The following is a 26,616-nucleotide window of genomic DNA, read 5'->3' on the forward strand; positions in this document are numbered from 1 at the left end:
GAGACATATTAATCGAACTTACAAAGCGGATACAGGTAAAAGAAGTATTACAAGATAGATAGTGTAGGTTACAAAAGAGATTTTTAAGTGAAAACTTAATTAATTACTTATTTCTTTGAAATAAAAGTGTGTATTTGTGAAAGGTACTTTATTGCAATCTAATGTAGTAAAATTATGTTAGGTAAGAAACAAAGATTTTGACACTAAAATAACAGAGTGATAGATAATAAGTTTCCAGTAATTATAATTAACTATTCAATAGTTTTCTAACAACCATCACTTAATAACAAAATGACTTTGGGAACCATATGCATAAAAAAAAACAAAGGCATTCATTTTCACCTAACCTGTGCTTGCTTTCATTTTCACCTAACCTGTGCTTGCTTTTCTATGACTCCATGATGAGAAATAATATCAAAATCTCATCTAAACAAATATCATTGACACATAATTACCAGTACATAATACAAGAACCAAGGGCTTTCCGGAAACAATCTCTCTACCTCCACGGGATAGGAATAAGATATGTGTACACTCTACTCTTCTCACACTTACGGGATTACGCTCGATATGTTGTTGTGAACTCTCATTACGGTCATCTGTACAAACCAACATAGACCATGGTACAGTGTTAAATGGTCACAATAGTTTATAACAAGAAGATGTATTATGAGGAATAAATCCAATTAATTAGCTGAAATTTCATTCTATTCACATAGCTAAAAGAAGCAACCTAGAACCCAGAGGACTATGAGGAATAACCAAATAATTGCTAACATTTACATGACTAGAATGTTTTGCAGAAACTGCACATATATTTCACATGATTGAGATCCTACTCAATGATTAAGATACACCAACATTCTCTCCTCCACACCCCAATCGTCGTGTTTCCTTCCTTGAGCTGTTGAGCATGAGCTAGAACAAAATGGTCGATACACAGCATCATCGGCTTACTAAAACCCATTATACAGATGGGATACAACCCCTTTAGCTGTGTCTTGTTTATCTGATACATGCGTAGGGGTGGCTGCAAATGACGCGACTCGAAGATCTATCCTCTACATTGCTGAACAATAGACACTAGATTGTGAGCGGCGAATGAAAGCTTGCTTGATGGTACTTAGATCCAACAGAGACGAGGGTTCGGATATGAAGTATCATCACTCAATGCCAGATTCAGCTTCAGCTAAGATGGAATCATTCTCTTCGAGCAAGTAGTCACAAATCTCTAGAAGCTGATCTGCAAGGGGAGGAATACCTGGGTTCCGCCCATCATTGTACAGATGTGCATTGATGGTGATCTGTGCCACATCATGCCTGAATTGCCCGCGGTTTTTATATTCCAGTTTCCTGGCTTTCTCTTTGATTGTAGATAGGTCCATAGGACGCTTTACATACTTGTGATAATCTGGAGCTTCCTTTCGAGTCACTGGCTTCAAGAAGAGGTACGATACATTCACATTTGACTTCAGTGTCTCAACAATTTCTTCCAAAATATTTGACAAACCAACCTTCAAACAAAATTCAACCACATCTCAGTTAAATGAAAAGACTACTGCAAAATCGCCCCAGGGTACTACAGAAGAAGCAAGCAACTCTTAGAAAGCATGGATCAAATAAGATCAGAGGATTTCTTGCTAACATCTTGCTTTTCCAAATGCAGCTTATTGACCAACAATGACAGAATTATGCACATACAGAATGTGTCCTTGCTTAAGACGTGATAATCAGCCGTATGAGGAAAAACCTACCAGTATGTTATTGTAGGCCTTCATCATTTTCCCTTTCTATTCACATACAAGGAGCCCATGAGTCTCAGCATTTCAAAAAACTAACCATAAACCTCCACCCACCATGATCGTAGTTAGACGAGTATTCTCTTACCCAGTAATATTCATTTCTTATCGGAAAATTCTATGAACACCACCATGCAACCAAATTAGCCAACAAGAACATGAGAGAAAGGTCAGTTAGACCACTTGGACACAACACAAAATGCACTAAGGGTTAGATATGATCTAGATCTGTGGCCATAGTAAATCGACTATCACTATTACCTGCAGAAATAAGACATAAACAAGCATAATAGATTTAGTTACCTCTCCCCCTCTTCGGCGCTTTTTTGGCGGTGCATGGTCTCTAGCATGCCTTCCGGACTCAAAAGTTTGCCTCCGCTTCACAGATCTGTCTCGATCTGGTATCTTTCTGTCATTTCTTCTGGGAAGAAAATCATCAAAGTAATCATCTCTTATTTCAGGCTTCTTCTTTTTCTTCTTCTTCTCCTTTAGACGTTCTTCTTCTTCCCTCTCTCTTCTTATGGCATCTTGATAGCTTTCAATCGCTGCTAATTTCTCCTGCTCCTCTAATGCCTTTTGTCGCTCATACATCTTGTTTCTTTCTTCTCTCTGCTTCACAGCCATTCTCCTCTCCTCCTCTTCCCATAATCGTTTGTCGTCCATTCTTTTCCTTCCTAAAGCCTCTTCATAGAAGTATTCCCTCTCTTGCTGCCCGAAGTACGACAATTCATTGATTTTCTTCGTCTTTCTGAACTCCATGCCACCGTTCCCATCCAGGAAGCCTTCATCCATACTTGAGGAGTCCTTAAGCTGCTTAATTACAATTTTCTTGCTGCGATGTGAGTCTGCACTCTCCGCTGGTGGCCTTACCACTATGGAAGACTTGTGAGCTTCATTGGAAACATCCTCAGCTCTCATCTTATTTGAGAACTTGATTTTATTAAATTTCATGGGGGGTGGTACAGTTCCAGTTTCAGCATCCGAAGTGACTGGTATCTCAGAATTAACTGAGGTAGCAGGAGTAGGTTTATCAGGAAGCTTATCAGTTGAGCTACATTTGACCTTTAGAACTTTGGCCTTTGAACTGGAATTATCATCCTCGTGTGCATCGAGCATCACATTCTTTGTTCCATTTTTTTGGATGACTTTCTTTGAGAAGATCTGAGGCTGATCCAAGTGATCAGTAGAACTCAGAGATTTTCCTGTAGTCTTTTCCAGATCAGTAATTTCTGCTCGTGCCTCCACGTCTTCCCCATACTTGGGACAATTCTTATTAGTTCTCATGTGACCAAGCTGTACAATAAGACCAGTCAATTGATTAGCCTTCATAACTTTTAGAAAGAATAAGATGATAAATTCAAATATAACCACGAACCTGACCACAGGCTCCACAGACAAAGCTGTCTCTTGCTGACTTCTTCTCTTTCAGGGGCTGTGTCCAAGGAGAGTTTCACATCAGTTTCATGTCTTATAAGAATCAAGAAACACTAAGGATATAGACAACTATGTAAGGATAGGATATAGACAACTATGTAAGGATATTTACCTTTATTCCATCCCCTAATATTTTAACTTTCTTATTAAACAATCCAGCGTCCATAACATCAAACTTTTTCTTGGGTTTCACCTTGCTAGGTGGAGTTCTTTTAATAGAAAAACCTTCAGCCTGCAGCTAAAAAGAAAATCAGTGAATTGCACCACCTGGTTGACATACTAAGGACATGCCTACAATGTCCTATTTGTATAAGTAGAGCAGCATGGAATAAGTGAGGAAAAAAGGGCAACAACCTCCTTCTGATTTCCACCGAAATCCAATGCAAATGGCCCATCAGACTTGAGGCTTGGCTTAGCGAATATCTGAGGTTTTTTACCCCGATCAATGCTTTCAGTAACAAAACTGTATCTTATATCTGGTATAAAACCAACTTGTTCCCCCATGGCTTTGTCCTTCTTTTTCTTCTTCCGATCAGCTTCATCGTCTGCAAGATAGTAGATATAATCAATACCAAATAAGAAACATGTTCTAAAATAGGCTGCACTTGCTGGCAGGCGACAAATAAAATTGTTTCTACCATGAAAAAAGATGCTGTGTAAAATTATTCTATTGAAGAAGAGGATTGCAATTCACCTCAAAGGAAAATTGTTGTCTTATACCTATAAAAGGGAGCAGGCAGTGTTCTTATGGGCAATTTGGATATATCAACCTCAATTTGGTAATATTTCCTACAATCTTCTTAAACAAAGCTAATTCCGAGCTGGTAGGTCTTTCAAGGACAAGATGCAAATTAAACAACTTGTCAAGACTTCCGTAAAAAAATAAAAGTACTCTACTCTAGGCAAGGAGCAAATTGCTGCTTCATCGGGAACGTCACATGAAAAGAATTTTAGTATTGATCATGCCAAGACGTATCAACAAAAACAATCCTTGACAATACAAAAAGTCCCAAACCCATAGGCATGAAGATATACATCACGTACCAACCTAATATGCTCTTTTTTCTCCAAAATCCCTCACACTAAATCTCCATTTTCCAGGGGAAATAGAAAGTAACATTGAAGTGGCACCAACAGAGAAAGGTACACCTTAATTTTCTGAATCTTGCAGATTATAGCAGATTATATGCATGCACGCCAAGCTAAGAAGTTCAAGAGCTTTCATCAAGTCGCCATTTCAGAGGCTTAGAGGGATCTAGGAATGAAGGCTTGAAGCTCAAGAACATTGCTAAAAGAGAAGTACAAGACTGCACTTTGAAGATTACTTGGAGTAGGGAGGAAAGGGGTTACGCATGCAAAGAGGTTATTCTTAAACCCAAGCCCTCATGCCTCAGAAGACCCTTGTTTCATTAAGAATATTTTTGTATTTATCATTAGTCTAGTACAAATACTAGCTTATGTCATTTTATTAGATAGATTATTTTTGAGCTATTAAGAATGATGAGTGATAATCTTGAGTATTGGGGCTATGGTCTTTGTTGCTAAACAACGTAGATGGAATTGCTTGCTTGAGAATCATTCTTCTTGAGGATTATCTTTCTAGATCAGGTGTTCTTTGGATTTCCATTGATCGAGGGTTTTAGCTTTCTAAAGCTGGAGTTTTCATAACTTTAGGGTTTCAATTCCGCTATCGATATTACATCAAAGATGCCAACGATGGACTAGAAACAACATATAACAAATATATACATATATCCATGTTCCATACCATCCATGAGCATGCGGCATAATTCTGCAGCTTCAGCTGCCTCATCCTCAATTTCCTCTTCCACCTGAGCCTGAAAGGGGCGCCGTCTCATCTTGAGTCCTTTGACTCCATCTACATTATCACGTTTTGGCTCATGACTACCCTCCTCTCCATCCTCGAAATCCTCAGCGTCAAGAAGATTTTCCAAGTCACCGGCAAATGAGTCTAGGTCACTGTTTGCTTCAGCGTCACTCTCATTTTCTTCACCATCAACTGCACTAAGATTTTGGACTTGTCGGTCCCAAATCTCCTGACACTTTTCTCTAGTTTGCTGCTGCAGCTGCAAAAAGGACATGCGCTGGCCACGAGCATATTTGCTTATTGTTGTTGGATCAACCTTAACACCTGATGCAGCTTGCTCGCTAGAAAGCTTGCGAATCATAGCAATTCGGTGCCACCTTGTTAGTTTAGCAATCTGCTCCTCTGGAACATTAAACTTGAGAAGAACCTAAAATGCAGGGGAATACACTATTATGTCGAATGAGAAACACGTACTTATGAATTGATAGGAAAACCCCCATTGTGCTATTCATCCATAAACCACATTCGACTAGCCACAAGATAAAAGAATTAGAAGGAGAAATGGGGTTCAATAAGGACATGAGCACTTCATGCATAACAATCAACTACACAGGCACCCATCAACTAAGGGCTGTAAACTATAAAAACGTTTCCGATTAGTCAGAATTAATTTTGTTTTGAATCAGCTTTCATAAGGGATATATTCATTTAGGTTCCAAATCTAAAAAGGGGAAATTTATTTTCCTCGCAATTTTACCACATAAAATTGTAGAAATCAGTTGACATATATGTCAATGGAAACTTTTTTTTTTTTTGATAACTGTGGTGTCCGGACCAACTTGTGCACACCTCGACTAATTCCACGGGGTAACTGCCACCTCCCACCAGCAGCAGCAGGTACCAGGTAACTCTGTCCACCAAGGCTAGAACAGATGGAAAGAAATCACCTAGTGTTTTGTCTCTGTTGAGAAGTGAACTTGAGACCTCATGGTGCTCAACCCCACTTTATTGAACCACTAGTCCACACCCTTGGGTGCTATGTCAATGGAAACATATGTATTATTAAAAGACAATTTAGTTTTAACTAATCACATTTTGTAAAATCCAATCCTAATACCATCCCGATCAACTCACCTCCCGTGCAGCTTCCATGCTCAGTCTTCGTAAGTCTGCATCAGTGCCTGTTACTGTTGACCCTTTGGCAACAACTGCTTTTTTCTTGGAGATTGCATTTGATATTGGTGCCTTAGTAGTGGTGCGGACATAACTGAACCCTAATCCCCGACCAGATGGATCACCAACACCAGTAATTTCCAGACGCTCAATATTTTCTCTATCCTGCAGAAAAGTATCAAGAAAGATCAAGTTTCAGGACTAGCTAAGATGCTACGGATAGAGAAAACAATGTTACATGTATTTCATAGCACTAACTTGATGAAACAGTAGACATTACAATATAAATAATTATTACTGTCTTAATGATCAAAGGAACGTTCCTTGTACTCTATCAAGGCAGCAGAAAGTTTGAATTATTTAAACCCACCAAGGCTTCATGTCAACGCTTCTCTGATGACCAGATAAAAAATTAAGAAGATAACAGAAGTGACCATACAGGAAAAAGAATGACCAAACATAGTAGCTGAGATATAGTACCATGTATACATTGAGATAGTTAACTGCCAATCACCAAGAAGGAAAGGATGCAGTTCCACATTTTATTTATTGTGTTTTTTCCTAGGAATATACAATCCAAAAAGAGACGACTTTTTGTCGAAGACAAGAATACAAAGATAAATGATGCAAGCATGATCTACCTGGTTTGTGCAGGCAACAAAATTGCTACTCAAGTTCCAAGGTGTGATTTGAAGTTCCCTTTCAATATGTGATGCAGCAGCTAAAGCAATTGCTTCATCTGGGAGCTGGTTCATTGCAGCTGATAGACCTGTAGGATGAGTAAGCCGCGTAATACCTAGGCGCTTAAGCCTATGGAGGCCAGCTTGCATGCTTTCATATGCACATACCTGCGCCAAAGGAAAATCATGAAACTAAGAATTTCTGATAAATGGTTGAAAACCCAATAACATAGTCAATGTGAAACAGTAGAGAAGAAAAGACTGCATTGGCGTAATAACAGTATAGCGGAAAACATTACAACATTCTCAGAAAATGGAATTTGAATCCTAGCCTGCACCGAGGTCAATGACTTTCAGAGTGAATTTTAAATTTCTTATTGCAACAGAGTCCAGCAATTTAAACTACTCACCAAGAAACACAAGTTATAGACCATCAACAATTTATACTATTCTTGATGAATTATGTCCTAGGTCTCCAATAGGAGAGTGGGGACCAGCATGATTTAGGCCTCATTTGTTTTTATTAAGATTGAAGCGTCAGAATCTGAATGCACATTTAAAGATTAAGATGCACGTTAAGATTTAGCCTCCTGCCAATACCAAATGTGCTAAAGTTAAGAACTCCATTATAATCGAAAGATGAAGCTTTAAGGAAGTGTTATTTGTACCCAAGTTTCTTCTCTTTTTAATAACTGGGAGAGGGGGTCTTTTCGGGGTGGGGCGCTCAGGCAGCAATTAGAGGGAAATTAGAAATAGGGATCTTTTGGCTCACACTTTCTGGCGAAACCATCCTCCTCAATTCCTCCTCAGATGGTATCCGAAAATTGAACCTCATAACCCATTGGAACTGTCCATTTGATCTTCTCTGCATCATGTCAGCACCCAATTACTTATGACACACATAAGGGGAAGGAACACGTGAAGTGCGATAAAGACGGTTTCAATAAATTCTTTCCCTCTGATGTCTGTATTAAAGAATTGAAATGATGCTTCAGAAAAGTACCTGCAAATCAGCACAATGTTTGAGCCTTTTCCTAAGAAAGGCCTCTGACAAGCTAGGAAACTGTGCAGACAGCTCATCCGCACGGATGAAAGGACGTGAACCGCGTTTTTCAATAGCACGAAATTGACGATACATATATACCAATAGCCTGTTCATTATGTAGGTCTGAACACCTTTTGATCCAGGAGAGGTTACCTCCATGTGAGGCTCCTTCAAAGATAACACGAAAAGAGAATTAAACAAGGAAATAGACCCACCAGGAAACATCAAGAGAACTTGTAATCGTTAGCACTAAAGCTCAGGTCACCAGATCAAGCAAAACAAGTAGAATGCTTCAAAGAGAATGGATGTGCACAATGAAAAATATGAGAAAATCAAAGGAATCCCCCCTTCACGGGAGCACCAACTTATATGCCTTCCGAATTTCAAAACTCAAGTTTATTATGCAACAGCTCATTGTTTTAGGTTCATACTGGCAAAACATAATAACATGAATCACAAATTTTTCATGATGCCATGGTTCAAAATAATGGCCTACTAAAACAATCTCTTAAAACAATCAATATTTTAGCAATAAGTTCATCAGAAAATGACATAGAAAATTTTCATAGACTGTAGGGTCATGGACATGCTGTGGATGATCTTCATTAGCATCAGAGGTATTGTTTGGACAATGCCAAGGAAGATTACTGAGGTCTTGCTTAGCTGGGAAGAGGCAGGTGTAGGATTGACACACAGAGATAGATGGAGGATTGTCCTCTCTTGCATTTGGTGGACAGTATGGAAAGAAAGAAATTCTAGATGTTTTGAAGATGTTAGCAGTTCAGTTTAGAGGATCAAGTTGAATTGTTTTAGACTTTTCTGTTTTTGGTCTAACCAGAGATATATAGAAGATATTGCTTCAATGATAGACACATACGTTTTTGTTAAGGTTTCCGGAGGAAAGTTCTTCTATTTCACTTGTAAATATGGTTTCAGCACAACCTGAGTGCTGCTTTGATAAATATATACAAAATGTTACATTCTCAAAAAATAAAAAAATAAAAAAGAATTTTCATAGAGTGATCAAGAAAGTACTTAAATGAGACAAGTAAGGTTAGTAGATAACCTGTTGCCCTACGACATCAATCCTGTCTATCCGCCTTATGGACAGTTTACCCTTTGTTGAGCGAACCAACAAATAATCAGTTGATGAGACCTTCTGCTGAAATATTGGTGCCCTATACATATTTGTTTCGAGAGATGACTGGCTGCAACCAGGTTTTATATCCCCAAGGAAGGGGGATTTATCAGCAGAATCAAGTGTGAGCACACTCCCCAATCCAGTATTTCCGCTGCGCATCAAGGTGCCTTGCTGATCATTTGGAGATAATTTTTGGTAATAAGTACACAATCGTGCACCCATTCCAACATTTCCAAGGAGCAAAGGTCTCTCCTCACAGTATCTGCAAGTAGAAAAGCAGACAAAAGTGTTGAGGCAGACAAAGATGTACATCATAAAGTTGTGTGTACATGAAAAGAAGTGATGAGAGCTTTTCTTTAATCAAAAGATTTCTATAGACACACAAGGTGGTGACAAAAATATGTACCATGTGATTGCATAGAGTGCATAGAGTGGCTTCGGTGGAGGACAAAATGCGGGAAGGAAGGCTGAGATGGTTTGGGCATGTGATGAGGAGGGGCGCGGATGCCCCAATTCGTAGGTGTGAGAAGATAGCTTTGGATGGCTTCAGGAGGGGCAGAGGTAGGCCGAAGAAATACTGGAGGGAGGTGATTAGACATGACATGGAGCAGCTACAGCTGACTGAGGACATGACGCTAGATAGGAAGGTGTGGAGGGCGCGGATAAGGGTAGAAGGCTAGTGTGAGTGTGTGGGTTGTAACATGCAGTTAGGAGAGATCTTGTGTAGCCGGGAAAGTAACCCTAGGACTGTGTACATAGGTGGGTGCCCTTTTTCTTATGTCTTAGTTCCTATTTGTCTTATTTCGTGTTGCCAGTATTTTCTCATATTTCATATTTCTACGATTACTATTTTTATCATTTCTTATTCCTGATTTTCTTTTATGTCACCCATCCCCCCCCCCCATTTACTAATCTTTATCTTGAGCCGGGGTCTATTGGAAACAGTCTCTCTACTTCTTTGGAGGTAGCGGTATGGACTGCGTACATCTTACCCTCCCCAGACCCCACTTTGTGGGAATACACTGGGTTTGTTGTTGTTGTTGTTGTTATACGAAAAGGGATCTACTCCTAACACGAAAAATTTAGATGAAATAAGAAAGATCTTTAGGCATCAACAACACCAAGTTGGTCAAAAACATATGTAGGAATGTTGTATAGAGTATAGATGACAGGAAAAAGATCTTTTAGTGCTTCATATATCCACCTCTATACAAATAGCATTTAAGATAAATGCTATTTGCACAATTCACACCAAAAACAAATAGCTTCAGTTACATCTCAGAAATAAACATTCTTCAGTACCCTACTTGGATACTTTGAAATTCCATTACAACAAAACAAGAAAAAGCACTTCAAAAGATTCACAAAAATAAACTACTTAAATGCAACACGAATATCCACTTAACCAATGCAAGAGATCTATTCAAATTGACAGAAATCACTTTTCTCTTTTAAGGCAAAGCAATAATTTTTTGATAGAAGTAAAAGTTTCATAAGGAAAGGGCAAAGGCTTGCCAGTATACAAGAACCTTACACGAGAACATGGTTTTCTACTAATAACACCCCCTCATCTATATGGTATTTATCCATATTGAGCATGAAATAACCCAAAAAGAAATACCATCAGAATATCAATAGAAAATGCACAACTAAATCTTTGGGTTTACTTACTCCATTAGGAAAACATGGCCATCTTTCACGGAAAGATCAGATTTTTTCTTAAATGCCCCAGGAGGACGCAGAGACTTGTTCTCACCGGGAAGCCTTTGTGCCCTAGGCAACAAATGTATCCTTGTACGAACAAGATGCAGCACAGAGTTTGGTGGCACATTTTGTGCAGAAAGAGATTTATCATCTTCAAGCTCCTTCCCACAATAAATTATCTTCACTGACTCAGACAGTTTGAAATCTGTAAACAAATAGCATGATGAAAGTTAGTAATAGCTGGGATACAAGGGTACCAAATAGATGTAATATAAGTGATGGTTATGAACTAAAAGGATAGAAAAAATTAAAAACCAAGCTTCTTGGACGCCTTTGACTTAAGGGAAGAAATGGTCTCCTCTGCTGCTACATGAAGTTTACTTCCTTTGCCACCCAAGCTCTTCAATATGATTTTCATTGGCCCTTGTGTAGGCAACTTTCTCTGTTCCTTAAGTACCACCTCATTGTCATGGGGATACCATAAAGCTCTTGACCGATGAAAATTTGCTATGTCTTTACTGCAAAGAGGATTAAATCACATAAACGAACATTAAAACTGAAGCAATCAAGCAATACATATGATAAATCCAAGAGAATGCACTTCCAAAATCTTGTTAATAGAGGTGATTAGCAGTTCTAACATGGAAGTATGGCACTTATGATGCTAATCCCTACTTTCGTAGAAACTGATGCAAGGACAGACTTTTTTTCCATGGGTTGCTCAAGTCAACGGATAAAAAAAATACAGTCCAAAGTTTACTGAACTGCAAAAGGAAAGACACTTCTGGTATTATAGCTTGGGCAGGACTATGTGAAATCCACCTCTGTACACAAGTGTCAAACGAAAGATACAAAACAGAACAAATAGAGTGGAAAGTTCATTCGTGTAAGGCAAGGGCTAGTTGGAGAGAGAAGCTCTTCCATCTTTCTAGACTCTAATTCATCCAAACTATCTTTCACAGTACATCTAGGTATTCAAAAAGAAAAGAAAAAGACAGATTCCGAAGGGAGTGAACGTACTTCCATACAGATGTAGTCATGTTTTTCATGTTTTTGTTCCCAATAAACGTTGAGTGCACCATGGGGTATAGCTGATAGGGTCTTACTCACAGAGAACTATATTTTTCTATCAATTGTAAAACGGGAAATTTTCCCGCCACATGAATGAAGTAATTACTTTATCCAAAAGAGAAATTAGAGAAGAATTAACAATTGTACAAGAGAATGTCAAATGAAACACACAAAGACTTACTTGCTTAGCTTAGCCTTCATTGTCTGCAGCTTAAGAGCAGGTATTGAATGCAGAACTTTAAGACCATGTGCAGTGCGTTTCTTTGAATGTGACTTTAGTTGCTGAGTTGACTTTCTGTTCAGATAGAATTTGTCATTGGCAATATTGAAACTCCCGGATAAATCACTAAGACCGTATAACTCAGCAGAATCACCATCATTGGGCTTTATTAAACCAGTTGTGGTCATTGCTCCAGCATGATGCAGAAGCTGTTGGCCATCCATGTTATCCAAAACTTCGAAAAGCATTTGTTCGTCTTGAAGATCATATATGAGCTTTGGCTTCGGAAAGGATTGATCTGGTTCCCAAATAATGTTGTCCACCCAAGATTCCTCCAGTATATCTCTATTTTGTAATGTAAGCTTGCTAAATCGCCTTGAGGCATCGCTACTGAGGCTTTCATCAGTAGCTTCATCCTTTGGAGTATCTGTGCTCTTTTGCCTAACTGCATTCAAGCGAGACTCTAATCTCAAAATCTGAGGATGATATCTTCCTTCTGATAATGAACTATCCAGATGTCGTGAAGGTTGTTTTGAATCAAAAGGCTCCACAGAAACACTGCAAGAAAAAAAGGAGCTATGACTTTTCTCGTGGGGTTCGATTTCTTTTTCTGACTGGAAACTTTGAGACTCAGCCTCCACATCCAGTTGTTTATCAGTCAATGCTTCATAATCAGGTTCAGAAATCTCACAACTCTCAGCAGTATTATCACTCAATGGAGGAGAATTATCCCAAATAATTCTATCCTCCCAATCTTGCTGGTCAAGGGGATAGAACTCAGGACAATTAGGTGAGCTCCAATCAGTAGAAAGATCCATTGGTAGATTTTCTTTCATTGGTTCAGCACTACAACAAGAATCCTTTTTCTCGATTTTTGGCTTTAAGTCATCAGTCTCTTGAACTGTTCCTGGTTCATTATCCAGCAACATTAAAGAACTATCATGATGTACATGGGACATTCTCAACCAAGGAAACTCTTCATAGGACCCTCTCAGTAATGTAACTTCATCTTCTTCAACACTATCCAGCGTGTCCATGGCCTTGTGTTTGTCTGTTGATACAAGAATGTGCTACAGAAAGGCTCAACCATACTAATACTACTAAACAGAGCTGGAGAGAGATTTTTCTTATTAGCAAAAGGTACCTTTAGGAACAGAGCAACGCCGCTCCCTCTTCTCTGCTTTCTTCCGAGGTTTATGGAGGGCAAAAATTTCAGAGAACTTCAGAATTGCCACCCCATCTTCTACACAAAGAACAGGTAGAGGCATAGAGCTTTGACTATCAACTGGCTCTTCCAAAGCAAGAGGTTCATCCTGACAACCAGCATAAAAAGCAGCACTATTTAGAAAACAAGAATTATTCTAAAGCAGACAACAAATCAGACAATTAGCGTCTCCATAAAGTCAACTTATCTGCAGTTGTTAGCTTATCCCAAGCATAGAGTAGTAGTACATAACAGACAACAACAACAACAACATACCCAGTGTATTCCCACATAGTATTACATAACAGAGGAGAACAATATTTCAAAGACATTCCAGAACTACTTTCAAATAAATGCAGATTTCCCATGGAATAGATATGCAGAAAAGAAAAAAGAGAGTGCTTTAATATTTGTCGACTTCCCAATAGTTTTTAACTGTGAAGAAAAAAACCGAAAGTAAAACCGAAATTTTAATATATTACTAAGAGTGGTCCACCAGAAATTTATAGGATTTAAACAGACATAAAAATCCATATGTCCAGAATACCTCAGCCTATAAATACAATAACTGAAGGCACTTATAAAATGCATTAACTAGCCTCATCAATCTTCAAGCAATTTTTTTTAATCCTCGTAGAAAAATATGAATTATTCCAATAGCTATTTCAGGAAAATCTCAAGAAGCCGTTGAAAAGATCGCTCTTAAAAGAAAGTGACGCAAAAATATCCACTGTTTGATGACCCACTTCACAAGAAGGAAAGAACAAGAAGAGAAAGAAAGAGATGGCATACACTTCATGCAACAAGTCAGAATCAAAGGAACACAAAAAATAAGTAGTTTTCCATTGTAATTTGTAGAGGACAAACCTCCTGAAGATCTTCACTAGATTCGGGAGCATCTGTGGATATAACTTCTTCTGGAACCTTCTCCCCATGCAAAAGCACTGAAGCATCATTGTTATACTCTCCTACGAAAAGAACATGACAAATAGGTTTAACGCGAAGATGCAAAGAGAAATATTTAACACTGATTTAAATGAAATCATGCAACTCCATGATTTATTCCTTTTCCTCCAACTGTGAACTCCCTATCCTAAATTAATTTCTCATATCTCAGCAGATCTTGGAAAGCAATCAAATTTTTCATATCTTTAACATCGTTTTTTTCCTTCAGCAGAAGGCTACCATTCAGGAGTAGAATTCTTTAATAGTGTTACCCAGAAATCTTTGAGATGAAAACAAGCTAACTGATACTAATCCATTCCATGACATTAAGTGCTCTAAGGACTGAAATATGTCATGTAGCTGCTGAAATGATTCCATACTTCCGTAACATAACCCAAGGGGAACAAATAAGATACGAAGTAGCAATAGAAAATAAAATTATTTTCCTCCCACTTTATTTATTTTTATGATATTATTATCTTCTCAAACAAATAGAGAGAAACAATATGTTTTCCCACTTTCTGATTTTGCTGACACTGAAATCTGCCGTGCAATTAGCTTCCTCACAAGATAATCATTTGAGACTTCCAAGAGAAGATGGAAGCTAAAGTCACAATTACAAACCCCCCACAGAAGTCTTGACACTGTAGACTGATATCAAAAAGTGAAACGAGGACTTATCCACCGATAGCTGATTATAAAAGACGATGCCATCAAAAGAGAAGCAAAATAATGGCACAAACTTCGAAATATTTTTTTGATCAATTAAATATATTCTCATTAAACATGGACAAATTGGCCGTGTAGAAGAGGTATATCAAAAGGTAAAGGATCTACAAAGGATATGATTCTCTACAAACGCCACCCAATCACCTATACAACAGGGCACTTTCTGTGTGCATCAAAAGAAAATAAGGGAACAGGGACTACTCCTTAACCGAAAGAAACTCGACTCTACTCCTTCAAAACGTCTCCTATTTCTTTCTCTCCAAACAACTCACATTAACCCAAGTGACACCAACACCATAGTATCTTGCTTTCACAATGCTGGTTTTATTTTCTGCTGCCCTCTTACAGATGGGACTCTGGGTTATATTTTGCTTGAGTGTCTCCTGATCCACGAGTTTAAAATTCAGCTTCATTTGAGCTCCACATGTTTCTGTTGGGATGTGAATGTTCCAAAGAGTCATGACCATTTAGCTATTGATGCTATTAGGCCCGGCTTTCAATTTCATTTTAGGAGAACGGCAACTTTTTGTAATAGAACTGAGGTATGAAACAAACAAACATGATGAACAGCCCTATGAATCTAGTAGTGGTAGTCAGTAAAAGAGATTAAAATATCAAAAGGTAAAGTTACACTCAAAAAATTGTAGAGTCATCAATAATTGAGAGTAACAATATAAAAACATTTATGAAACACCAGTGCCCAAGTAAACATTGCCCTTAAACTAACCTTTTCCAGGAGTAGATTGAGCTTCAGCAGTATTCTCTACCACCTCCTGTTCCTTCTCCTCGTCATTATCATCCTCATCATAGTTTTCATCATCAAAAACAGAAGCACGATTCTCCAAAGTAGTTAAAGAGACTTCTGTTGAAAAATAATCCTTCTTCGGCAATAATAGGTCCTCTTCGGTCACAGTTTGTACCTCAGGTCCTTCATATTGCTCATCAATGTCCTCATAATCTACAGCATCCTCTGCCTTCTCATCATAATCTGTGTTTTCAATGAAGCGGGGGGGAGGAAGGAATGAGAAATGACTTCTAAAAGAAAAGATTGGTCGAAAAAAATCTAATGGTTTCAGAAGATGATGAAAACCCAATGTAAGCTTTACGAAACACTGAACCATGTGCTGTGAATAATTGTAATAATAATAATTCAGAAAACAGAATAACAAACTATATGCCCGCTGGAGTTTTAACACACCAAGCTTCAGAATAGTAGCACAAAGAAATGAAGAAACATAAGAATATCTGGCACAAAACAACATATAGAATCTGTTAAACAAAAAAATGTCAGCTGCAGATTAGTTTTCCTACAGAGCTCCATTTGGTGGAACCATTTCAAATATCAGCTTATAGCCTAACCATGACTATCAACCAAGGGCGGATCTATTAAGGCCCGTGAGGGTGCCACGCCACCCGTAAGCTTCTATGTAAACTCTATACATGTATAGGTATATATATAAAGAATGTAGATATATAATAGTAGTGCCACCCTGAATGCCAAAGTGTTCCATAGCACCATTGGCAAAGGGGCTCATATTCCGCTCAGAGGATGCAGGTTCGAATCCTGCTGGCATCAACACTTCTTTTTGGTTATTTATACTTAGTTTAATTCTATCAATTAAATCAATTGTATCCAACTATGCAGTCATGCAATTAGGACATTAACTTAGGTATAATTAGAACTCATTATTTGACTTGTTCTTTCAACATAAATAAGATTTAAATATTCAAATTAAGTTGATCTATAACAATAGCTCGATATTATAATTGAAAAATTTCTTTTTTTTCCTCTTCACTAGATATGTTTTTAATTATTGTTGACTTATATTAACTAATTTAGTTTTGACTGAAATAGCAAGTTTAGGGCGAAGAATGGAGAGGGTTTAAGTTCTTTATATGTTACTAAGCTTGCTAGTTTATTTTATTTTTAAAAAGAGACTAATTCTATTTTCACTTTAATGTCTGAGTTCTGACTCTATTTCAAAATACCAAATTGTAAATTTTGAATATATAATGAATTTTAGTTCTTAATTGTTATAATAAAAATTTGCACACAAAATTGAGGCCAAATTGCGAAAGTCATAATTTTTTAATATTTTTTTAAAAAATAAATAGATAAAATGCTAAAGCATTCCTTCTTTTAACCACTCCTATTAAGAGATAGTGACGGAGCCAAAATTTTTATTAGAGAGGTTTAAAATCAAAAGAAAAAAACGCACGAACTATTCGAAGGAGTTTCAACGTCTACTACATATCAAAGAAATTTTTTTAACTATATATAAATAATACAGTTTTCTGACGAAGGAGATTAAGATTAATACTTTGGCCACAAGTTGGTTCTGCCCTTGGAGGCAAATCCAAAATTTGGAGTCTCCGGTTAATTAAATCGATGAGTGTACTTGGCACCCTGAGACTCCGAATCCTGAATCCGCCTCTGATATCAACTTAATAATAATTGCCAGTATTTCCAAATTCACTGCAGTAATATGAATATCCGAATGTCAAACAAGTGAATTGTTTCTGGATCTTTCTATAATGCATTACAGGTTCAATATGCTTACAATGTTGTTGTTTTTTTAATCAAAGTAACATTTTGTAATGAAGCCAGCACTTAGACTGAAAAAACATATGAACAGCGGGATAGTTACAAAATTTACCAAAAGCAAACCAGACCTAAATGGTGCTTAATATGCTTACAATGTCTAATTAAGAATTCTTTTACTTGTGATAATGGCAAACTTTTATAGGACGAAAAGAAAAGGACAAGAATTGCCAATGTAAGTATCAAAGAACTAAATACCGATGAAAGAAAGAAGCTGCATGAGATGCCATTCGTGGAAAAACATGTACCTTGTTCAGCAGCATCTGCAGATGCTTGTGGGGACTTCACCGACAACTGAACATCCAAGGGAAAGAGACATGGAAAAAATATTAGCACCAAAACTACTCAGGTAGAAATTGGGTAACAATCATTCATATTTATACCACCTGATCCGAAATATAATTCCAAGCAAATCATAGTGATAAAAGATTGGGTCTACACTTCTCAGAAGATATAATTCCAAATTATGGAGACAAAAGAGTTTTGATACATACATCTATCTCTGTCAGAGACGAACCAAGCTTGTCAGCTAAAGCAGCAAGATGCTCCTTGGCGTCCTGAAAAACATAATTTCCATTAGAGTTTGACCTCTTAATAAGTAAAGAAGACACCAGAAGAAGTTCAAATCACACAACATGCAAAATCTGAAAGAGAATTTGTGGAGCATGAAAATGAATGAACGACAATTCCACAAATAAGTTATAAACCCAGCTAGCATCCTCCCTTGGTGAGATTGCTGAGATATTGGCTACAGGAAACATCTGGCTCTTGTTGGAACTGTTCTTATCGAAAGAACCACTGCAACTAATAAGCAGAAGGGAGGCGAACCAATAACTATGCCCCTCGCAAGTTGGAAACATGACGATAAAGCAAGAGCACGATGGGAAGGTCTTACAGCGCATCACAGTGTTCAGGGAAGCGTTACGTGGAAAAAAGCAACAAGGCTCCCTATTACACATTATGCGAAGCGTGAAGCGACGCGAGCGCATCATTGAAGTGAAGCGCAATTTAAAAGAAAAAAGACTAAAAAGAGCATCCAAACAGTAAGACAAAACTGAGAAGACCACAACAGCTATATAATCAACAATAAAGACAATATATATAAGCAGAAGTTCAAAGTAAACACCAAAATCACAGGTTTGATCACTGAGACACCTGCTGCAAAACAGACCAGCAAAACAATTCAGCAAAATAGCAAAACAAACCAGAAAAAAAAGCAGTGGTAGTGGTAGCGGCAGCAGTGGACTTCAAGGTTAACCCTAGAATATCGCAGCAGTGGTATTCACAGCAGTGGCAGTCATAGCAGTAGACTCCTTTTTTAAATTTAAAATTGAACCTAAATATAAAATCAACATGAAGCGACTTTTTAAAAAAAAAAACTGATCATAAAAATAAAATCAACATGATGCACTCGCATCAGCTCGCTTCTCCCATCGGCTCACATCTCACATAACCCTGTGATACGCCCTCTTCTGTAAGGTTGGCTTGCATCGCTTCACATATCGCATTATGCGACGATGCGAGTGCATTCCTGAATCATCTTGAACGATGAAGCCTTAAAACAGAGGAAAATCTCTTGAAGGGTTGATGAGCAAATATGGCTTTAGTAAAGAAAATGAAAGACACAAAAATGCGACAAAAAAAAAATATCTAGTGTAATCCCACAGGTGGGGTCCGGGAGGGTAGTGTGTATGCAGACCTTAACCTTACCTTGTGAAGGTAGAGAGGTTGTTCCCAATAGACCCTCGGCTCCCAAATTGAATAACGCAAAATATTTTAATCATAAAGGTAATGAGTTACAAAGTTGAGTATGGAAAAGGAGAAATAGAAGAGATTAAACAAACATGGACAGGCCAAAAAAAAAAAAAAAAAAAAAAAAAGAGCCCCGAGGCATAGCTATTGTTCGAATTGACGTATGGCACTTCCTAAACCAGGAGTATGTGCTTTTAATTAGCAATAGTTTTTCTCTTAGGAAAAACAGGTTAACCTCCATGGTTCTCTCAAAACTCTGCATGACCAAATTCCATGCAAGTACTCCTTAGGTTGATCCTTGCGACAACTAAATAAGTGAAAGGGAGCTTGAAAACTTCACCACCCTCAAGCAATGCCCAACCTCAAGCTGACCACTTTCCACATCAAATTACAAAACATGGTCCATGTAAAGGTACAAATTAGTTGCTTATGCAGAAATTCCAGTAAATAATTATCCTGTTAGGTTCAACTGCTACTTGGAGTTGGAGACACTTTAGTACTCATACTAACATATTAATTTGGGATCTCACCCCATACTAAGTATTTGAGAGTCAAATTACATGGGGACAAAAGAATAAAGAGGAGCAAATCACCTCGTCAAGGTAGTCAACATCGAGATCACCAGAGTAATCAACATTTCCAAACATAAATCCCAAAAATCGGTTACCGCCACCAGCTTCCTCATATTCCTCATCATCATCTGCAAAAACCAGACATAGTTGTCAGTTGAATCACACTCAGATTGCCAGCTTCCTCATTTTGCAGAAACAGGTGTAGAAATAATGAGACGCTATAAAAGGAGGGAAGAACTCAACCAACAACAACATATCCAGTGTAATCCCACAAGTGGAGTCGGGGAGGGTAGAGAATATGCAGACCTTACCACTACCTTGGGAGGTAGAGAGGTTGTTTCCAATAAACCCTCGGCTCAAGGAAAAGCAAATGAAAGCAGTTCAAAACAGAAAATGAAGGAAGTGAAGAAGTAACAGAAAAATATTATAGAAAGCATGACAATTTTGAAAAAGGAACAGTAGCTACAACAAAATAATATGATTATCGAAATAAAAGAAACAATAGATAGTAACCGAAATTAAGAGAAACTACCAAAGTAATACTACGACTACTAGTACGAACTATGCAGGGGTAGCGAATTATGCTCAACTATCTACTAACTTTTTTTTTGAAACTGGTAACTTAACGATCTAGTATCTACTAACTTTCTACACTAACCTGTATCCTATACAACCTCCTATCTATGGTCATGTCCTCGATAAGCTGAAACTGTGTGTGTCATATCCTGTTTAATCACCTCTTCAGTCTCCCCAATACTCTTTCAGGCTACCTCACCTCTCCTGAAACCGTTCATAGTCAACCTCTCATACTTCCGCACTGGGGCATTAGTGTCTCGCTTCTTCACATGCTCGAGTCATCTCAATCTTGCTTCCCGCATCTTATCTGCCACCAAAACCACTCCCACCTAGTCTCAGATGTCGTCACTTCTAATACTGTCTCTTCTAGTACGCTCACGCAACTATAGCAGCATCCTTGTTTCCGCAACTTTCATCTTCTGAACATGAGAGCTATTGGTTGGACAACACTTCGCCCCATACAACATAGTTGGTCTAACCACAACACCATAGAATTTGTTTTTAAGTTTTGGTGGCACCTTCTTATCGCACAAGACTCCGAAAGCTCTACAGTAATACAATGTGAGATATCATCGCCAATAGCCGCATTTCCTTGGATAATAGAACTAAAATACTTAAAACTTCCTCTCTTTTGGATGACCTAGGTATTAAACCTTACTTCCATGCCAGCCTTATACTTTACATCATTGAACTCGCATTCCAAGTATTTTGTCTTAGTCCTACTCAACCTGAACCCAACAAACTCCAGGGTTTATTTTCAAACCTCCAGCACAACTTTAACTCTGCTACAAAATCGGCAATCAAAACTATGTTACACGCAAATAACATGCACCATGTCAACTCACCTTAGATTCACGAAATCAATTCATCCATCACTAAGGCAAATTAAAATGGGCTAAGAGTCCCATCCCCCGGGGAAGTGCTCCAATATCCCCCACTATCCTTATCCATGTCTTGGCTCCATACGCCACAGGGTCTTGGTTCCAACATACATGTCCAGATCAGATCATTTTTTGTTGATAAATTTTGGTGTAAAAAGGAATGGATAGAGGATTCCGAACCCAATTACAATTCATGGAATCTTTTGTATACTAGCCAAGTTTTTCTATTTACCTCTGGTCTCTTCTTCATTTTTGTTTGTAATCACAAGCACATACTTAGTGCTGATTTTTGACATCGATATACTTACCATTTCAAAAAAAAGGAAGAAAGAATGAGGTTGATTTGGTGGATGTACAAGGCTTCAGAAAGACCATATGTTGGTGTAAAGAAATTCAGCTGGAAGATTAAGAGTATGTTATTTCCAATCAATGAGGTCACCAATATGGGGAGTTAGCTAGGATTTTCGGTGGGAAAGTAGGTTCTTTGCCTACTACCTACTTGGGAATGCCTCTTGGGGCTAAATCCACATCCACGAGCATTTGGAATTCAGTGATAGAAAATTGTGAGGAAAAGCTAACATGGTGGAAAATCACGTTATTTATCCCTAGGAGGTAGAGTCACTCTCATTAACTCTGTTTTTGATGTCATGCCAACCTACATGATGTTCAACTTTCCCATCTGCATCATATAGAAACTGGACAAGATGAGAAGGGATTTCTATGGGAAGGGAACAAAGAAACTGATTGTACAGTCCTACACCTAGTCAAATGGAAGAAAGTGCTTAGAGCAAAGAAGCAGTGAGGTCTTGGCACTAGGAACTGAAGGTTCAAAGCAAGGCCCTCAAGTACTCTCAAGAACCTCAAGCATACTGGAGTAAAGTTATCAAAGCAAAATAAGACGAGGAAAGTAAGTGTAAGACAACGGATGACCTTTGTTGGAGAAGATAAACGGTTGGGACCAGCCAGTCTAAAGGGTTAGTTCCAAGAGATGCACGGGATGGCAGTACAACAGAATATGAGTTTATTTGATTCCTGGCAAGGGTGGAACATCCAATTTAGAAGGAACATTAATGACTGGGAAATAGAGACAGTGAATGAGTTCTTCATGGTTTTGGAGGTTTTTAAAGGCACAAATGGTAGAACCTAGACAGTAAAGGCAATTTCAAAGTGAGTTCTGCTTATAAGTTTTTGAATCAGGGTAATCAACTGACACAACAAGTACCATATTTGGTAGGTGAAGATTCCATTCAAAGTGGCATGCTTCACTTGGTTACTGGCAAAGAAGCCGTTTTGACTCAAGAAAATCTGAAGAAGAGGAAATTGTCCTTGTGTTCAAGATGTTACTTATGTGGTGAAGAGGATGAGACAGTTAGCCATCTATTTCTACAGTGCAGGATAACAACACAGGATAACAACACAGTGGTGGAGTATTTTTGTTTATCTCAGGGGTATAGATTGGGTTATGCCTAACAAAATTACTCATCTACTCTACAGCTCAGAGGAGGCAAGAGCAGGAGCTTCAAACAGAGACAGATTGTCCCAGCATATATCTGGTGGACAATTTAGAAAGGAAGGAATTCAAGATGTTTTTGAGAGCAAAAATTATGATCTACAGATAATCAAAAGAAACTGCATTAGGCTTTTTTGGTGTAGACAGTTGTATTTAGAGAATACTATAGGTTCTTGACACACTTGTCTTCATTTTGAAACTTCGCAAATATGTTTTTCAGTACAACCTATGTATTGTTTTAAAGAAAATACACAAATGTTACCCTTCTTAAAAAAATCCTAGCAACGTGACAGCCTACCACTAAACCTCCATGCTACATAGTTTGACTTGAAAACTCATCAAGAAGTATTAAACTAGAAAGCCCACTTGTTTTGGATACAAGGCTTCACCCTATTTAATTACACATATACGGAAATAAGAATTTATAATATACACCTTTATTTTTGAAAAAAGTATTTTAGATCCACACAACCTACGCGTTTTACCAAAGCTCCCAAGGGTGTGATCTAATCTATGTAGGTACAATTAAGACTGTGGGAGACCAAGATTTGAATTTGGAAAAAAATACTAGGTGATTTCTTTCAATCAGCCAAAGCCTTGATGGGAGAATGCAAGTACTTGGTGAAAAAATTTAGGTGCAAGTTGGATATTAGAAAAAAAGCTTAAAGCGATGAAGCAACATGTTCAGAGGTGTTATCACTTCATGGGTCAAGCTATCGTGAAAAGCTTTTGAAACAGCTGGATTAGTATCGGCATCAGCAAATCTAAAAAACACTTTTGAGTCTCAACTTTGAAAGAGCTAGACTAGTATTGACATTGTTGTACACAGGATGCTGAAATTACTAATTTTAATTGCAATTCGTATATTCTTTCAAATAAGCTTGAGCTTCTGTCTAGACTTCATCTCACTAAAATGTTTATCATCAGTTTTCTGTTCTCACAAAATTACTGACTTCCCTTCATCCAGGAGATAATTCAACAACCACATACCCAGTGTAATCCCACAAGTGTGGACTTTCGAGAGGATGGTGTGTACATAGCCTTACCACTACCTTGTGAAGGTAGCGAGTTTGTTTATGGTAGACCCTCAGCTCAAGTAAAGCATATCAAAAATCAAGCATGTAAAGCAAATAAGGCAACAAAGAAACCATGTAGAAAACAATTAAGAAGAGAACAAGTAGCAACAACAAATAATATGATAACTGAGATAACACTAAAATCAAGAACCAGCTTCCTAACTATCAAAACTGACTCCAAAAATACATATATATAATGTTACCTTCATCACGCCCATCACGGGATGTACCACCAGCTTCATAGCCCATCTTAGGTCAGCAACTCTGCAACAACAAACACTTCATTATTCTAACACTAGTAATGAACCATAAACAATAACAACAACATAGCCAGAGTAATCCCACAAGTAGAGGAAGGTGTGTACGCCGCCTTAACACTACCTTACGAAGGTATAGAGATTGTTTCTGATAGACCCTCAACTTGAGTAAACATACCAAAATCCAAGTACATAAAGCAAATAACAAAATAGCAAAATGACCCGATAAAAGAACCTCCTTTCCTCACCAAAAATCATCATACTCAAATTCAATGCAAGAAAAGAAAAGGGTATCTCTAATTTCATTAAAAAAACAAAAAGGGGTTGTGTAATTAGACACAAATAGATAATTAAACACTTCATTATTCTGACACTAGTAATGAACCAACAACTACAACATCATACCACAAGCGGGGTCTAGGGAGAATGGTGTGTACACAGCCTTACCACTACCATACCAAAGTACGTCAGCTCGAATAAACACACCAAAAATCAACTACAAAAGCAAAGAGTACCCAATAAAAGAACCTCCTTTTACTCCCCTCAAATCATCATAGTCAAATTCAATGCAAGAAACGAAAAGGGTGTCTCTAATTTCATTTAAAAAATGAAAAGGGGTTGTTTAATTAGACACAAATAGGTGATTAAACATTTCATTATTCTGACACTAGTAATGAACCAACAACAACATACCACAAGTGGGTTCTAGGGAGGGTGGTAACTGGTGTGTACGCGGCCTTTACCACTACCTTACGAAGGTACTTCAGCTCGAATAAACATATCAAAAATCAAGTACGAAAGCAAAGAGTACCCAATAAAAGAACCTCCTTTACTCACCTAAAATCACTATACTCAAATTCAATCCAAGAAACGAAAAGGGTGTCTTTAGTTTCACAAAATACGATAAGGGGTTGTTTAATTAGACACAAATAGATGATTAAACACTTGATTATCCTGACACTAGTAATGAACCAACAACAACAACAACATACCACAAGTACACAGCCTTACCACTACCATACCAAGGTACCTCAGCTATAATAAACACATCAAAAATCAAGTACAAAAGCAAAAAAGTACCCAATAAAAGAACCTCCTTTTACTTCCCTCAAATCATCATTGACAAATTCAATCCAAGAAACGAAAAGGGTGTCTTTAATTTCACAAAATACGATAAGGGGTTGTTTAATTACACACAATTAGACAATTAAACGTACAGCAAGAAGAAAAAAGCACACACTTTGATTCGTTGAACGCTGGCAAAAACTTTTCCTTTTCTCTCTTTGTTTCTTGAAAATTGTGTTGGCAAGAATTTTGTGATGCAAAAAGAATTGAACTTTGTAACAATTTAAGAAGGGATTTTATAGAGATTCACTTTGTTTTAGTTTATGCAAAGTTCAATTCTTGAATTTGTGTAAAGAAGAGAAAGGAGGAGTTTTGATGAATTTTAACTTTGACCCTTAATTTTCGGGGTAAGTCTATATTTGTCCTTGATGTATAATTTTGAGCATTTATAGACCTTTAATTTTGAAAATTTGAGCATATAAGATCCACTTTTATTTTAAAAAAAAAAGCAAGAAGTTTGGGCCTTGGGGGGTAAGGGAAGGAAATAGGTAAAAGATTACAACGGAATCTAACTGTCATCGATAAGGCGGAAGTTCAGGTAGTTAATAGTAGATTCCTCATATAGGATTCACTTAACGGTAGAGTCAAATGGTAAAACGTGCGGAATTAAACTGTTACCAATTAGGTGAAAGTTCGAGTAGTTAATAGTAGATTTCTCATATAGGATCACCTAACATTAGGATTAAATGGTACAACGTGCGGAATCAAACTGTTACCAATTAAGTAAAAGTTCAGGTGGTTAATAGTAGATTCCTCGTATAAGATCCACTTAACAGTAGAGTCAAATGGTACAACGTGCTAAATCAAATCATCACTAATTAGTTAATAGTAGATTCCTCGTATAGGATCCACTTAACAGTGAATTCAAACGATACAACCTGCGGAATCTGACTGTCACAAATTAAGCAAACGTTTAGGTAGTTCATAGTAGATTCCTCATATAAGATCCACTTAACAGTAGATTCAAACAATACAACCTGCGGAATCTGACCGTCACAAATTAAGCAAACGTTCAGGTAGTTGAAAGTAGATTCCTCATATAGAATCCACTTAACAGTAGATTCAAACAGTACAACATGTGAAATCATACCGTCACCAATTAGGTGAAAGTTCAGATGGTCAACAATAAATTCTTTATATAGAATAACAGTACAGTGAAACAGACTTTGTAAAAGAATGTATAGGAGAATAGTTGTATAAAAACATTATGCGTCAAATAATTTTAGAAGAACATTTTTTTTTAAGACGTATTTATTTAATTTATTTATTAAATTAAATTAAAGAAGGCAAAG

General features: G+C 37.5%; 1 protein-coding gene across 4 annotated transcripts; it reads right to left on the bottom strand.

The window, feature by feature from the left end:
- Positions 1-636: 636 nt before the first annotated feature.
- On the bottom strand, positions 637-25,597 carry LOC107877504 (transcription initiation factor TFIID subunit 1). 4 transcript variants are annotated; one of them, XM_016724163.2, is made up of 22 exons: positions 25,440-25,597; positions 24,146-24,206; positions 19,921-20,027; positions 18,070-18,132; positions 17,824-17,869; positions 15,701-15,961; positions 14,167-14,267; positions 13,240-13,408; positions 12,057-13,146; positions 11,120-11,322; positions 10,772-11,009; positions 9,026-9,362; positions 7,918-8,127; positions 7,687-7,779; positions 6,876-7,082; positions 6,196-6,399; positions 5,002-5,488; positions 3,588-3,778; positions 3,346-3,465; positions 3,175-3,231; positions 2,103-3,092; positions 637-1,514 (listed from the first exon to the last, which is right to left on the bottom strand). In XM_016724163.2, the coding sequence occupies exons 2-22, from the start codon at positions 24,189-24,191 to the stop codon at positions 1,164-1,166; spliced, it is 5,571 nt and encodes a 1,856-aa protein (XP_016579649.2). In that variant the 5' UTR covers positions 24,192-24,206; positions 25,440-25,597; the 3' UTR covers positions 637-1,163. The 4 variants fall into 4 exon arrangements, with proteins under 4 accessions (XP_016579649.2, XP_047271001.1, XP_047271002.1 ...); XM_047415045.1 differs by having other exon boundaries at positions 3,346-3,471; XM_047415046.1 differs by having other exon boundaries at positions 3,346-3,471; positions 25,417-25,595.
- Between the last annotated feature and the right edge of the window lie 1,019 nt (positions 25,598-26,616).

Source organism: Capsicum annuum, chromosome 7, assembly GCF_002878395.1.
Source record: "Capsicum annuum cultivar UCD-10X-F1 chromosome 7, UCD10Xv1.1, whole genome shotgun sequence".
Classification (NCBI taxonomy): domain Eukaryota; kingdom Viridiplantae; phylum Streptophyta; class Magnoliopsida; order Solanales; family Solanaceae; genus Capsicum; species Capsicum annuum.

Bases quoted from the DNA above. Each gene is read 5' to 3' on its own strand.
- LOC107877504 (XM_047415045.1), bottom strand. From the start codon at position 24,191: ATGGGCTATGAAGCTGGTGGTACATCCCGTGATGGGCGTGATGAAG. The intron at 14,268-15,700 runs GTTAGTTTAAGG...TTCTTTTCGTAG, and splicing joins TCAATCTACTCCTGGAAAAG to GAGAGTATAACAATGATGCT. The intron at 13,147-13,239 runs GTACCTTTTGCT...TTGTATCAACAG, and splicing joins GCGTTGCTCTGTTCCTAAAG to ACAAACACAAGGCCATGGAC.